Source organism: Hirsutella rhossiliensis (assembly GCF_020360975.1).
Source record: "Hirsutella rhossiliensis strain HR02 chromosome Unknown scaffold00009, whole genome shotgun sequence".
Taxonomy (NCBI): domain Eukaryota; kingdom Fungi; phylum Ascomycota; class Sordariomycetes; order Hypocreales; family Ophiocordycipitaceae; genus Hirsutella; species Hirsutella rhossiliensis.
In genome coordinates this window covers 927,914-941,622 of record NW_025408675.1, presented here as the reverse complement: position 1 = coordinate 941,622, position 13,709 = coordinate 927,914, and the positions used below count along the sequence as shown (strand labels likewise).

At 61.2% G+C, this 13,709-nt stretch overlaps 2 protein-coding genes across 2 annotated transcripts; both read left to right on the top strand.

Annotated features, from left to right (window-relative positions):
- Positions 1-335: 335 nt before the first annotated feature.
- Positions 336-3,030, top strand: HRG_08024 (DIL domain-containing protein; the record flags this gene model as incomplete). The annotated part of the gene is made up of 4 exons (XM_044866495.1): positions 336-480; positions 545-927; positions 1,035-1,436; positions 1,498-3,030. The coding sequence occupies 4 exons, from the start codon at positions 336-338 to the stop codon at positions 3,028-3,030; spliced, it is 2,463 nt and encodes an 820-aa protein (XP_044718384.1).
- A 6,782-nt stretch (positions 3,031-9,812) lies between these two features.
- HRG_08023 (rab-GTPase-TBC domain-containing protein) lies at positions 9,813-12,716 on the top strand (the record flags this gene model as incomplete). Its single annotated transcript, XM_044866494.1, has 3 exons — positions 9,813-11,107; positions 11,184-12,297; positions 12,354-12,716. The coding sequence occupies 3 exons, from the start codon at positions 9,813-9,815 to the stop codon at positions 12,714-12,716; spliced, it is 2,772 nt and encodes a 923-aa protein (XP_044718383.1).
- Positions 12,717-13,709: the final 993 nt, after the last annotated feature.

Below are 13,709 nucleotides of genomic sequence, written 5' to 3'. Positions count from 1 at the left end.
CTTGCAGTACTGGCCATTTCCTGTTGCCTTACGATTGTTGTCCCAATACCCTTGACAGACAAGACACGACGAAGCCCTTCTCCCGCACAAACAGCGCCGGCCCGCCTGTCTGGTCATTCTTGCATCGCCAGCATCCTCCCCCGCCTCTCCGCCTCTCCCTCTGCCGCCCGTTCGCCCCCGGACCCCCCTTCCCCCGCTTCGAGAGCGTTGTCCCACGGCTTCGAGCCGCCTTGTTGCTCGTCTTTCCCCCACCACGGCGCACAGCCTCGGCTTCATCCAAAAGCGCTGCCCGACTTCCATGAGCCAGCCGGCCTGGCTGCACCCCTTCTCCCATCATGGACCTGGGGGATTCGACCGGCAGCGATGGCGATCACAGGCCGCGCGTCATCCCTTCAGATCTGCCAACCTCGCTCGACGACCGCAGACACGCGCCCACCGAGGGCTTCGTCGCCGAGACGGAAATGTATGACGGATGGCAAGGTTCGTCCCCTCCCATGCCCGTCACGCCGCCACTGGGCCGCTGACCCGGATCCCTCCCTCCCAGGCCAGTCCCAGTTCCTCACGACGCCCGCGCTCGCCAAGCCCCTCAATTTCGGAAACCTGTCGCTCAACGACGCCGACTACGCCCAGGGCTCCGCCGCCAACGGCCCCAAGAGCAGCGACGCCAGGCTGATGCAGATGCTGCAAGCCCAGGCCGCTGCCAACCAGTCCGGTCAAGGCCTCGAGGATGAGCAGGCAGTCGCCGACGACGAGAAGCTGACCGAGGCGGACAAGAAGGCCATGCTCCAGAAGGCCCTGGCCATGGCCGCCAGCAACGGCGACGTCGCAAAGGTCAAGCGCCTGGTCACGGGAAAGGCAAAGCCCTTTACCGACGTCAACGCCTCTGACGAGGACGGCACCCCGCCTCTCATCTATGCCAGCTGCTTTGTAAGTCGGCCGCCTCGAGTGTCTCGGACATTTGGTTTCCCTCTCCTCTCCCTCCCCCCCTTCCACCATCTCCTCCCCTTCCCCCCAAAGCTCATCCGTCTTGGCAGGGCCATGAAAGCGTTGTGCAGGCTCTGATCGAGGCCGGCGCCGACGTGGACAAGCAGGACCGGAATCAGTGGAGTCCCCTCATGTGGGCCATGACGAACCGCCACAAGGGCATCGCCAAGCTGCTCCTCGACAACAACGCATCCTCGGACCAGAAGACGTCGTCGGGGCGCACCGCCTTTGACTTTGTCCCGCCCGACAGCGAAATGTCGTACTACCTGCATGACAATGGCTACAACCTCGGAAACGCGGGCGTCGGTGACGACTACTACAGCCCGGGCTTCTCCCAGGAGCGCTTCGAGGAGGAAATGGCCGAAAACGAGATGCGGAGGCGCCTCATGATGGAGAGCGCCAGGGACCTCGAGGTCGACCTGGGCAACGTCGGCATGGACGACCAGCCAGAGGTAGGTCTGCAACGCCTTGACGCGCCCCGCACCCCGTGCTGACGCGACACGCCTTGCCAAGCCCGCCGACGACTTTGAGGAGGAGCAGCAGGAGTTTGACTGGAGCCGCTGCCTCCACGACCAAATGTTTGTCTTTCAGGAAAGCGAGCTCGATCGGATCCTCGACATCATCATCACCAAAATGACGCCGCAGAGGTCGCCGTCGCAAAAGCCGGTGCCCGCCAACATGATCTTCCTCAGCGCCCGATACGCCCACTACCACTCGAGCCCCGAGCTGCTCGAGAGGCTTCTCGTGAGCGCCATGGACCTCATCAACGACGTGGTCGAGAGGTCGCAGTGGGACATGACCATCCTGGCCTTTTGGCTCTCCAACGCGACGCTGCTGCTGCACTACTTGAAGAAGGATGCCGGCCTGGTCGAGGCGACGTCCGAGTTCCAGGCCCACCTCGCCGAACTCATCAACGAAATCTTCATCCTCATCGTCCGCGACGCCGAGCGACGCCTCGACAAGGTCCTGGACGCGGCCATGCTGGACCACGAAACCATTCCCGGCTTCGAGGATATTACCTTTCAGAACGAGTGGAAGCTCTTTAAGCGAAAGACGACGGTCAAGCAAGAGCCGCCCGAGAAGCGCTTCCGGCCCCCGTCGCCGAAGCGGCGGGCCAAGCCGGCCCCGAGGAACGTGACGTCGCTCCTGTCCTCGACGCTCTTCGTCCTGGACCTCTACGACGTGCACTCGGTGATTACGGCGCAGATCGTGACGCAGCTGCTCTACTGGATCGGTGCCGAGCTGTTCAACAGGATCATGTCCAACAGGAAATACCTGGCGCGGACAAAGGCCATGCAGATCCGCATGAACATGTCCACCCTGGAGGACTGGGCGCGGACCAACAACAGACAGGCCGAGCATTACGAGGGAGGGGAGACGCGGTCGACGGGGGAAATGACGGCGGACGCGGCTCGGCGACACCTGGCCCCCTGCATCCAGCTCCTGCAGTGGCTACAGTGCTTCTCGTCCCTGGGGCCCGACGACCTCGAGGCGCTGGTGGGCACGCTGCAACAGCTCAAGAGGCTTACGCCCCAGCAACTTATCCACGCAGCGTCGCACTACCGGCCCGAGGTTGGGGAGAAGGGGCTACCCAAGAGCGCGACGAAGTACCTCTTGGCGGTGCAGCGGGAGGCGGCGCTCAAGCGAGACCGGCGCCGCAGCCGGGCGGCCTCGCCGCTGTCGCCCACGGGCGGGGACTACGCGCCGGCCACGCCTGTCAGGGGCAAGGCGAACGGCAACGGACTCGAGGCGCCCGGCGGCGGCCCGAGTCCGCCCAAGGCGAACGGGGCGGACGCATCGGACGGAGAGGGGGAGGACGCGCCGGAGCACCTGTTGCTGGACCCGGCGCTGATGCTGCCGTTTACGCTGCCGTCGGTGACGGACATGCTGGTGTCGTACGGGGCGGGCTTCGGGGGCATGAACCGCGAGCGGGAGCTCAAGTACATACCGACGGTGCCGGCCGAGTTCCTGGAGAAGCTCGAGGTGAGCGGGGTGCGCAAGGAGCCCATGTTTGAGGAGAAGGACTGGGAAAACGAGGAAGTGTGAGGGAGCGCGTTGGGCTGAGATGGGAGGCAGCGAGCGACTGTCTCCTTTTGCCCCTGTTTCTCATTACGCCTTTGGGTGGCTCGCTGCCTGCAGGGGAAGCGAAGCTGAAGGGATCCATCCGGCTACCATGAGAGGCCATTGTTTGTGTGTACATGACAGGCGAGAAGCACGCGTTGCACGGACAAGGAATGGACGAAGTGAGGTCAAGCCTCGGCAAAATTGGGGATGAGGATACGGCACCGCCTGTCGGCCGGTCCGCGAGAAAATGAGCATGGCGTGATTCTTTGTCTTTCCGTTGTCTGTTTTATGTTCATGTCTGCCAGCGTACGTCTTGAGCACCGATGGCCATGGGGCGACGGGAACGTGGATTGATGGGAAGGGATGCTGGGTTCTTGCTTTCTTTTTCTCACTCTTGACATGCTCGTGACTCGTGACATGACGGCGGCCCTGTTTGCTCGGGAGCGGGAAGCCCGCCCGTCTGCCGGTCGGAGCCGACATGGCGGCCTACCGGCATGTACTGTACAGTACGGATACTGTACGGGAATGATGACGGTGGGTGGATAGATGGATGGATGGATGGATGAATGGGACACGAGGCGACGGAGCCGCAGCGTTGGGGAGCTTGTCGCCGAGACGTGGAGATGTGCTTTCTTTTTCCTCTTCCTAATTTGCAGGGCTTCGTTTTCCGGGATCCTTGGCATTTACCCCTTGCAGCCGTGTCTCTGCTGCCTGTGTCATTTTTCTCTTTTCCAAATTTTTCTTTTTCCCATCCGTAGCTTGCCATCTTGTCTTCGTTTCCCTTCAGCGCACAGCCTCATGGCGGTCCATGATCCATGCATGACGTACTCTGCAAAACCCTTTTTTTTGGCCGGGCGGGTCGATGACGAAGGAGCCGCCAACTTTACCAACCCACAGCCTTGGAGCTGCCGGCATTATCCGTGGTCCTTGGTTGCCTTGGGTTTGGTTCGTGGCACACACGTGCGTGCGTGCGTGCGTGCGTGCTTGCTTGCTTACTTGCAGAGTTTCTTGTCCCCCTTCCCCTTCCTCCCAGCCTCCTTGCGTGCCTTGGATCGAGTTATGGTAGCGTACAGTAGATGGATGGGTGCGCGTCATGGAAGATGCGAGGTGGAGGTGAAGGAGACGGGATGATGGTTAGTGGTTGCCTTTTGATGGCGATAGTTCACACCCTTTCTCCTCTTCTCTTACATGGATGCTCTCTAGCACCCGATGAGCAGCTTGGTGCGAGTGCAGGAGGACTGTAGGAGAGATGCAGCGCTTGAGCATCCGCCCGTATACCATACATTGCACTTGCTTACCTGCATACAGCAAGCAGGGGGCAAAGTGAGGCCATTTTCGGCCAAGTCGGGGACCTGATATAATATTGTAACATTGTATGTACGTACAGTAGATTGGAGTCGCAAGATTCTGGCCGTATCCGGGAGCCCTGTCGCCAAGCATGGGGGAAGAAACAAACGTGTTGGATCTGAGCGTGTGCCCGGTAGGCCGTGGCCGAAATTGGGGCCGATGCTCTAACCGCCGAGCCGGGTTCGTCGGCCCCCAAAGCCGCCCATGCCGGACCTTTCTTTTTTCTTTGGTCCTCATTACCTGCTGCACTCTGAGCACCGCTCCTTTTCGGTCTCATTATTTGATGCCGCTGTCTCTTTTTTGGGTCTTTTCTTTTCTTTTCTTGGACCGCGTGCCGGCGACTGCTGGGTCGCATGTCGGCCTCATCCCTGTGCTGCCTCGTGCTCTGCTCTGCCCGGCGACCAGACTTTGCGGATCGACAAGGCGTGGGAGAGTATGGGTCGGGGGCATTAGACATTCGCACTACCCGCATCTTGGCTTCCATTGCTTCCATTATTGGGTGGGGGGAATTCCAGCCAGTCTGCCCGCTCCGGTGCTTTACAGTACTTTGAATTGCAGGTGCAGCGCCAACAGCTCTGCTATGTCTGTCTGTATATGTACAGTACAGCACTCCGGGAATATTGGAAGAAGCAAAGAGCAGAGAGCAGAGAGAGACATGGGGGCCCCATTGGTCCCGGTGAAGAGACGAGTGGGATAGGGCCGGGCCGGAGGACACGCGTAGGTGCGGCAGTGGTGGTGTGGGAGGACGAGGATGCGGTGGTGTGGCGCGGATGCATCGGGCTCAAGCCAGGGGACTTTGTTTTCCTTGATTCTATAGAGGATTTCCGGCAGCGGTTTTTTTTTTCTGTCTGTCTGGTTGTCGTTGTTGCTGTGTGTGGAGAGAGAGAGAGACAGAGAGAGAGAGAGAGATGCCCACCCTCGACCCTCCCGGCACAGGCATACTTGTTGCATACCTAGGTAGGTGGATATACAGTGCAATATCCCTTGATCCCTTGGCTAAATGAGCACCCCTTTCGACCAACACGCCGTTGGGCACAGAAAAAGGCCCCCCCGTACGGAGTAGATGGGCCAATGTGTCACTACAGTAAGTGCATGGCCCCAGCCGGTTCTTTTCTTTCCCTTTTTTTTCGCGACCCTTTCTCAGCCAGTCAACGGCACCTCTTTCTTTCCTTTCGATGATTGGCCCTCGTCCTCCAAGACGGGGCCGGCCGTGCTCAATCCAGCGGTCTGAGGAATGCGCTGCCTCGGGTATTGTCACGTTTCCAGCATCGATCGACTGCCATGTGCTGTGAGCGCTGATCTGCCCCATTCAGTCCAGGCTCATTTTGCCGAATCCATTGTGCCGAGAGGGATTGGTTGGTGGCTGCCGTCGACGGCCGAGCAGTGGCTTCTCTCTGGTATACAAGATGCATTGCAGGATGATGCGTCTACAGACAGGTAGTACGGAGTACGTTAACTTATTTACTGTCCTGTATGTAGGTACTCTGTACTGTACCTAGGGCATCGAGTAGCATGCATGCATGCATGCGTGTACAGATGATGAATGGTGGTTGTGCCGGCCCCTCTGTGTGCGTACGGTACGCGTTGGCCTCGGTGAAGATTCTTGGCCCCGCCCGTCGGTCTGTTTGCACGACGGGGCACGGACGGCCACGGCCTCGAGACACACACACACACACACACACACAATGCTCTTGTTGTCTGAAAGCAAACGGCAGGCATGAATGCGTGCGAGACAAGGTCGTTTGTAAGTTACCGGACTTCCCGCTTGGGCATGGCGCCATCGCCGGCCTAAAAAGGACTCGCATGTGTGGGGCAGGCCGCCTGTCTCTCCGGCGCCGGCGGGTACCTTGCAGCTGCGCTACCCACTGCCTACGGTACCTAGGTACCTAAGGTAGGTGCCTACAGCAGCTGCGTGTACCCTGTACAGTACCTAAGTAAGTAGGTAGGGATCCAGCAAGCAAAAGCAGCAATCATCACCAGCGTCTCCCTTGCATGCAAAAAAAAGTCGACGAGAGCGGTGGTGGCGACGCTTGCAGGGCTCGACATGTACTGTACTGTACAGCACTGCACCCCGTGGCACATGGAGGATTGTGCGCAGACCGAGGTAGCCCGTACACCCACTCACCCAATCCTCACTCACCACCTACCCTCACTCACCACCTACCCTCACTCACCACCTACCCTCACTCACCCACCCTCACTCACCACACCCACCTTGTCTCACCGCTGGCCGCGGACAGACCAGGAAAGAAGGAACCCCGAGGGCCGTTCTCGAGGCCATGGCAAATATTTTTTGCCCCCCCTTTTCAAACCTGCCTCGAGTGACAGCTGCCGATGAGGCGTTTTTGGTGCTGACTGTTTCCTTTTGAGGGTGGCGGGCTCGTCCAACGCATGATCCAGCCACAAACTTTATGCGTGCGCTCTCACGTAACACCGGACGAGACAAGAGACAGGCTCCGAGGCGGCAGTGGTAGCAGCTCCGAGGCACAGTACGGTATCAATGTATGAACACACGTGCCAGGTTGGGTACGCTTGCGTCTCTTTTTGCTGGATCCGGTTGCTTTGCTGCTCTCTCTCTCTCTCTCTCTCTCCTCCTCCCCCCACCACGCGCGCGTGTCGAGACGCTTGTGGAGGGAGGGAGGGAGGATGGAAAAGGCAAGGACGTGGTGGACGTGGTGCGTGTCAGTGGTAGAGTCGATGATGGGGGATCGCAGAGAAACAGAGAATAATAAAATGCAATAAAGAGTATTAGGTATACTGTACAGTACATGGATGGAGCGAGAGAGGCAGAGAGGGAAACGTGGCGCAAGAGGTGGTACCTACTCTACTGTAAGCCGAAAAGCCTGCAGCGTGCACCGTCGTATGCATGCGGGCCACTGCCTGCACCTACAGTACTAGTAGCAAGTACAGGAGGTACTGTACTGCTCTGCCGCCGGTAGACCGCCCGACGCTTCTCTCTCTCTCTCTCTCTCTCTCTCTCCCTGTTGGGCGACGACGACTGCCAGCGGGTCGAGTGATGTGGCGGGCGGTGGGTGGTGGCTCTCTGGGGGTCCCATCCTTTCTGTCACTTGCACAGGTTCCGTTCGCACAGAGAGCAACTCTCCCCTGTAAAAATTCTTCTCTTCTGCGGGCTGTTAGCAGCCTGTTAGTGGATAATTATTTTCAGGTCACCCGACCATGCTTCTGCCTCTCTAGCCCTAACGGGGCTCTAGCAAGCACCAAAAGGCAGACTTTGGAGAGTTCGTCTCCTCTTGGGAAGCTGGTCTCGAATAACGGCATGCCTCGCGCTGCCTCGCCTTCTGCCGCCTCGCGGCATCGCCTTCTTCTGCCGCCTTTACTGGCTGGCCTCGACTTCTGCCGCCTCGCGGCCCCGACCTCTTCTGCCGCCTCGCGGCATCGCCTTCTTCTCGCCCTTCCTGGCACGCCTCGCGCTGCCTCGCACCCTCTGCCGCCTTTACTGGCTGGCCTCGCCTTCTGCCGCCTTGCGGCTCTGCCTCCTTCTGCCGTCTCGCGGCTCCGAACTTGCCGCCTTGCGGCCTTTCTGCCGCCCAGCGGCCACGACTTCCTCTGGACTGGTGGGCCGCGGGGCCCCGAGAGCTACAAGAGCCTAGAGCTCAAGGCCTCACCCGGGTGTCCCCGGAGCTGCACACCAATCGACAACACCTCCACCACCTGCTTGCTACGAGGAGCAGGCACGGGGACTTCGCCGACTGTCATAACCACGAAGTGGCCCGGATCGAACGCTCCTGCGAAGACAATCGCCATCGGGGCGAATCCCCGACTAACATTGCTACACTCTCTGCTTCCTTTTTCTTTTCTTTTCTTTCTGCCCGTAGGCCCTCCTCGAGGGGCTTGCGGCCGGCCCATGACTTCGTGGGCTTTCTCAGTCACCCGGCCTCGGCCAAAGACTGACTACTATTACGGCTTCACTGCCGTGCCTGGAACCCGCTGCCGGGGAAGGGCCCGAATTTCCGACCGGCCTCAGAGCCTCAGAATTGCTAGATGGAGTGGTTAGGTGCTACACACGGTCCTTAGTCCAGGTACTCGGGATATTCTATGTATCTAGTCTTCTCTAGCCTAGCACGTCTTTTGCCCTTATAGGGATGTCCCAGACGGTAATCAATACTACTACTACTACTACTACTACGTTCGCACAGAGAGAATTCTGGGTACACAGTACTTGCAGGCCCCGATGCGTCCATCGTCTTCGTTGCTTCTGGTCACCTACAGACAATCCGGCGTCCAATTTTCCCTCTTCTCCCCTCCCCTCGCCTTGCTTTTTCGCTCCATGCGTCCTTGAATTAAAGCTCTCCCCCATAGCGGGCAAAGCACATCATTCGCAGCTGCAAGCCTTCATCTGCCCATCCGCCTCCATCTGCCTCCGTCTCCCAAACTCTCACACCGACCCTACCTGGTCCTCAGCAAAACCTTGTCCGTTGTTCGCCATTTTCCAGACGGAGGGGGCCTTTTTATCTATCCCTATCCCCTTCTTCTTCCTCCTCCTCCGCCTCCTCCTCCCCTGCCTCCTCCTCCCTCACCTCACACGTCAGGCGTTTCCTCTTCGCCAAAGAGGCCCGTCATCGCATAAACGGCCAGCCGGTTTCCGTGCATCAGCCAAGATTGCCCTGTCCCAAAAAACCCCTGAAAAGAAAGACCAGAGATAAACCTTGGGGAAAGGGAAAAGGAAAGGAAAAGAAAAAAGGTTCAAACAGATACCTGGTACCGACCGAGCCGAACCTTGCGTGCATGGGGTAGGCATGGGGGAGAATAGCCTCGACGGGAAAACGACGACGACAGAAAAGGCACGAGCCAGCTCTGGATGATGATAAAGCAAGCCAGCAGCTCCTCCTCCCCTCGATCCAAACACACGCCTGCCCGCCCTGATCGGAGACCCTGACCTCGACCCCATTCATCCCACCTTGATTCAGCCTCCCCCCCCCTCCTCATCCTCCTCCTTCACCACCACCACCACCTCCGCCTCCACTTCCACCTTTTACCCCCCCCCGGTCCCCTCTGGCGCTGTGCCATTGACGACCATCCGGCGAGCTAAAGCCGTCTTGCCACCAGGCATCCTCGCGGGTTTTGCCACTTGCACCTCACTTACACCATCCTTGGAGCCCGGCAAGCTCAAGCCACCACCATTGGTAGACAGTCTATCCTCCACCACCGCCAACCCCCCTTGCTCCGGTTCGCCTTCCTGCCGGCGTCACCTTTATCTTCTGCTTCTGCTTCTTCTCGTCGTCTTCTTCGTCTGCCTCTCGCTTCCTCCCACACTCGCTAGCGACCAGCCGAAACATCATCCGCTCCTGCCTTGCAGCAAACAAGTCGTCTGGACCAGCCTACCCCAGGACAACAGCAAGACACCATCAGTGCAGACTCGCAGACACTCTCCTCCATCCGCCGTCTCCGCCGTCACCATGGCGTCGACGAAATCCCCGCCTTCCCGTCACAAAAGTCGCCCTTTCCGCGACGACACCACTCTCGTGGCCCTGCGCTACGAGAAAACGAAGCCCGCCGAGCCGCCCGTTCCTCTGCCTCCGCCTCGCAGCCTGCTCCGCGTGGCGAGCGTGGCTAGCACGTCGAGGTTGAGCAGCTCGGCGTCGACGCAGAGCGCCTCGTCGTCCTTGTCCGGTCCCTCGCACAGTCCCGTCGTCGTCGCCCCGCCGCACGGCTACCTACCGGGCCTTGCGCCGCCCACGGAGCAGCATCCCGCCCTGCGTGACCCGGCACCGGCAGCCGCGAGGGCCTTTGACGACTGGAAGCGTGACTCGGGGCACGCGCCCACGGCCACGTCGTCGGCCACGATCCACGAGGAGGAGGAGGAGTGCGAGGACGACGAGGACCAGGCCCTGCGCGCCCGGTTAAAGACGCTGGCAGACCCCGGCCCCGCGTCTCCTGCCGTGCGACAGGCCAACGCCGTTCGTGCATCGTGGGACAGGTCACTGGACCTCGGCGACAGGAACAAGACGGCCGTCGCTGGCCTGGGCATCGCGTGTGCGGCCGCGTCGAGGCCATTGGACGGCCCGTCGTCTACGTTGCGCTGGTCGTTGGCGTCCAGGCGTTCGTCGTCGTCGCTCTCGTCGTCGCACGGGCGGAAGTCGAGCGACGAGGATTCTTCGGGACGGGCGGCGCCGATGCACCCGCCGTCACCGATGCGGGGCTCAGCCACCACCCCAGCCCCGGCCAATAACAACAACAGCCACGCGGGCACAAAGTCTCCTCGGCCAACGCGCTCCATGCCCGCGACCCCGGACACGTCGCCTTCTTCAGCGGACTGCCGCTACTCGCCGCTGGCCGTCCGCATCCCCACCGCCAGCCTTATTGACGATGACTTCATGGCCGGCTTCTCCTTTTCCAAGCGCGGCAGCATCATGTTTGGAGGGTCCCAGGATCCCCTCGCCCTCGACGGCGCCCTCGACGACGACGACGACGCCCAGCAATCGCCCGACTCGTGGGCCCCGCGCCTGTCGCCCCCGGCCCATGTCGCGAGGCCCGTCTCCGAGGTCAGCACCGCCGAGACGGTGGCGCGCAGCCTGCTGACGACGCCCGACATCCGCGTCCTTTCGCCCGACGTCGAGAAGGAGTCTCAAAAGGTGAGATCGCTCTATGAAACTGGCGATGGCATCAATTGGGAAGACGGCGCCAGACACTCCTTTTGCGAGCGCTTGGAGCCCACCCCCGAGGTCCCGGCAGAGGAGGCTGCGAATGACCCGTATGGATTTCCTGGCCACTTGTCGGCCTCGCGCCCCGTCGAGATTCGTGCTGACCCGTGTGCCGCCTCGTCGCAGCGCGTCCGCCGCCCATCTCGCTTCGCATTTCGCCACTCCAAGATCTACAAGTTTCTACTCCCAGCATCAAGATAGCTCGCGCCGCGAAACCGAGCTGGCCGGGGGCCTCGAGGACTGGGAGGACGTCGACGGCGCCGACGTCGACCGCTACGGCTTCATCAGCGTGCCGCGCCCGTCGTCGAGGATCAGCACCCCGCCCGCCGAGCTCCGGTCGGCCCAGTTGTCTCCCAGGAGGAGGAACGTGCTGCAGAAGAGGGACCCGATGGGCTTCTCGTCGCAGCTCGGCGGCGCCCGCGTGCCCAGCAGGAAGGTGTCGGCCCGCTCGCTCAACACGCTCAACTCGGAGCTGTCGCTCGTCTCGGTGCGGTCGTCGCGCTCCCTCCTCCGCCAGGCCGGCAACCTGCTGCCCCACAACCGCAACCGGCGCTGGATGGACGAGGCCGGCGACATGCTGACGGTGCCCCCGAGCCTGCAGGACTCGGCCGAGGGCGCCCAGGTGGACAAGATTTCCGAGGCCCTCAAGCGCAAGGAGTGGGAGCGCTCCGAGAAGTGGCGTAGGATGGCCAAGCTCCTCAAGGGCGCCGACCAGGGCCAGGGCATGGAGTTTGAGTTTGACGCGTGTAACCCCAAGCTGATTGAGCGGACCTGGAAGGGCATCCCCGACCGGTGGCGCGCGGCCGCCTGGTGGTCCTTTATGGCCTCGGCCGCCGAGGAGCACGACGGCTCGGCCGCCGCTGACGACGTGGCGGCGGCCTTCCACGCCCTGCAGGAAAAGAGCTCGCCCGACGACGTGCAGATCGACCTGGACGTGCCCCGGACCATCAGCCGCCACATCATGTTCCGGCGGAGATATCGCGGCGGCCAGCGACTGCTGTTCCGCGTGCTCCACGCGCTGTCCATCTACTTCCCCGACGTGGGATACGTGCAGGGCATGGCGTCGCTCGCGGCCACGCTGCTGTGCTACTTTGACGAGGAGAAGTGCTTCGTCATGCTGGTGCGCATGTGGCAGCTGCGCGGGCTCAGCCGGCTCTACCGCCCGGGCTTTGACGGGCTCATGGCGGCGCTGCGCGAGTTCGAGACGGGTTGGCTCAACAAGGACGTGTCGGACAAGCTGGTGAGCAAGAGTGCCTTGACCGAGTGGCCCGTCGACGAGACTAACGAGGAAAGCAGTCGGAGCTCTGCATCGACGCGACGGCGTACGGCACACGGTGGTACCTGACGCTGTTCAACCTGTCGATCCCCTTTCCCGCCCAGCTCCGGGTCTGGGACGTGTTTCTGCTGCTCGGCGCGGGCGGCAGCGAGGGCGCGGGGCCAAGCGCAGAGGGCGCGGGGCCGGGCCTGGTGAGCGGGCTCGAGGTGCTGCACGCGACGGGGGCGGCGCTCATCCAGGCGCTGCGGGAGGTGCTGCTGGACTCTGATTTCGAAAACGCCATGAAGGCGCTGACGTCGTGGATACCCATCAAGGACGAGGACCTGCTGATGAAGGTGATGAAGGCCGAGTGGAAGACGCGCCAGGGCAAGAAGAAGCCCTAGCAGGCTTGCTCGCCGCTCTGGCCCGGCTGAGGATGCCTCGGCCCTCTTGCCCGTGCCCGTCTGGATTCTCGCTTGCACGTTGTATGTGCGGAGGGGGGGCGGCGTCCCAGCACGGCACGCGGGCGACCTTTTCCGCCCTGATTGGTTTTCTCGTCTTGACCCTTTTCCTTGGCCCCGCTGTTTGCTGGCCTCTGTACGGAGCGGCACGAACACATTGATACCCATTTCCCCTTTTCGACGTTGGACCCGGTTCCTGGCGTCTGTGCCCCGGAGCAGGGCTCGCTGCTTTTCCTTTGTCGAGCAAGTGTTTGTGGGCAAAGGCGACGACAGGAGGCGGGGGGACACGACCAGGGCCTTTTCCGGTTTTTCATTTGTCTCTCTGACGGAGCTCGTCGGCATGACACAGCGTAGTTGTTGGGCGACCTTTTTCTTCTTTGCCCCCCTTTGTTTCTGGTTGACGCACGGTAATCCCTGTTGTTTGTTTTCCTGTTTCCCCCCCTTTTCTGTGTTGGGGTGGTGTGCGGCTGGGACGGCTGCGGGCGGCGAGTGTGCGAGGGCGGAGAGAGGCACGGGCAAGTAGAGTAATACAGGAGCAGTAATATGTTGTCAAGCCGAGTCGTGGAAGTCAAGTGAAGGGGCGCGAGGGTGAGGGGCTGGAGAGGGTCCGACGCGGGCTTGCCGGCCGTGGCTAGTCGAGGGTTTGGACGAGGCGGCGGGCGTGGAAGCGGCGGGCCGAGGAGTTTGACGGCGTGGAGGCAAGCAGGAGGGCAGAGCAGGGCCAGCGCAACAAAGGGCACGGAGGGAGTGAGGCAGCCCGAGTTACGGTTTCTGCTGTCCCTGTCGAAGTCAAGTATACGAAGCACGCTCTCTACAAGCCGACCGTGCAATGCTCTGCCTCTGCTGGCGGCGAGCTCTCAGTGGATGATGTCATTGTCTCGTCGATGCACGAACCAACAATGCGCAAAGCTATCCGTACACGGGGCGTTGCTCCTG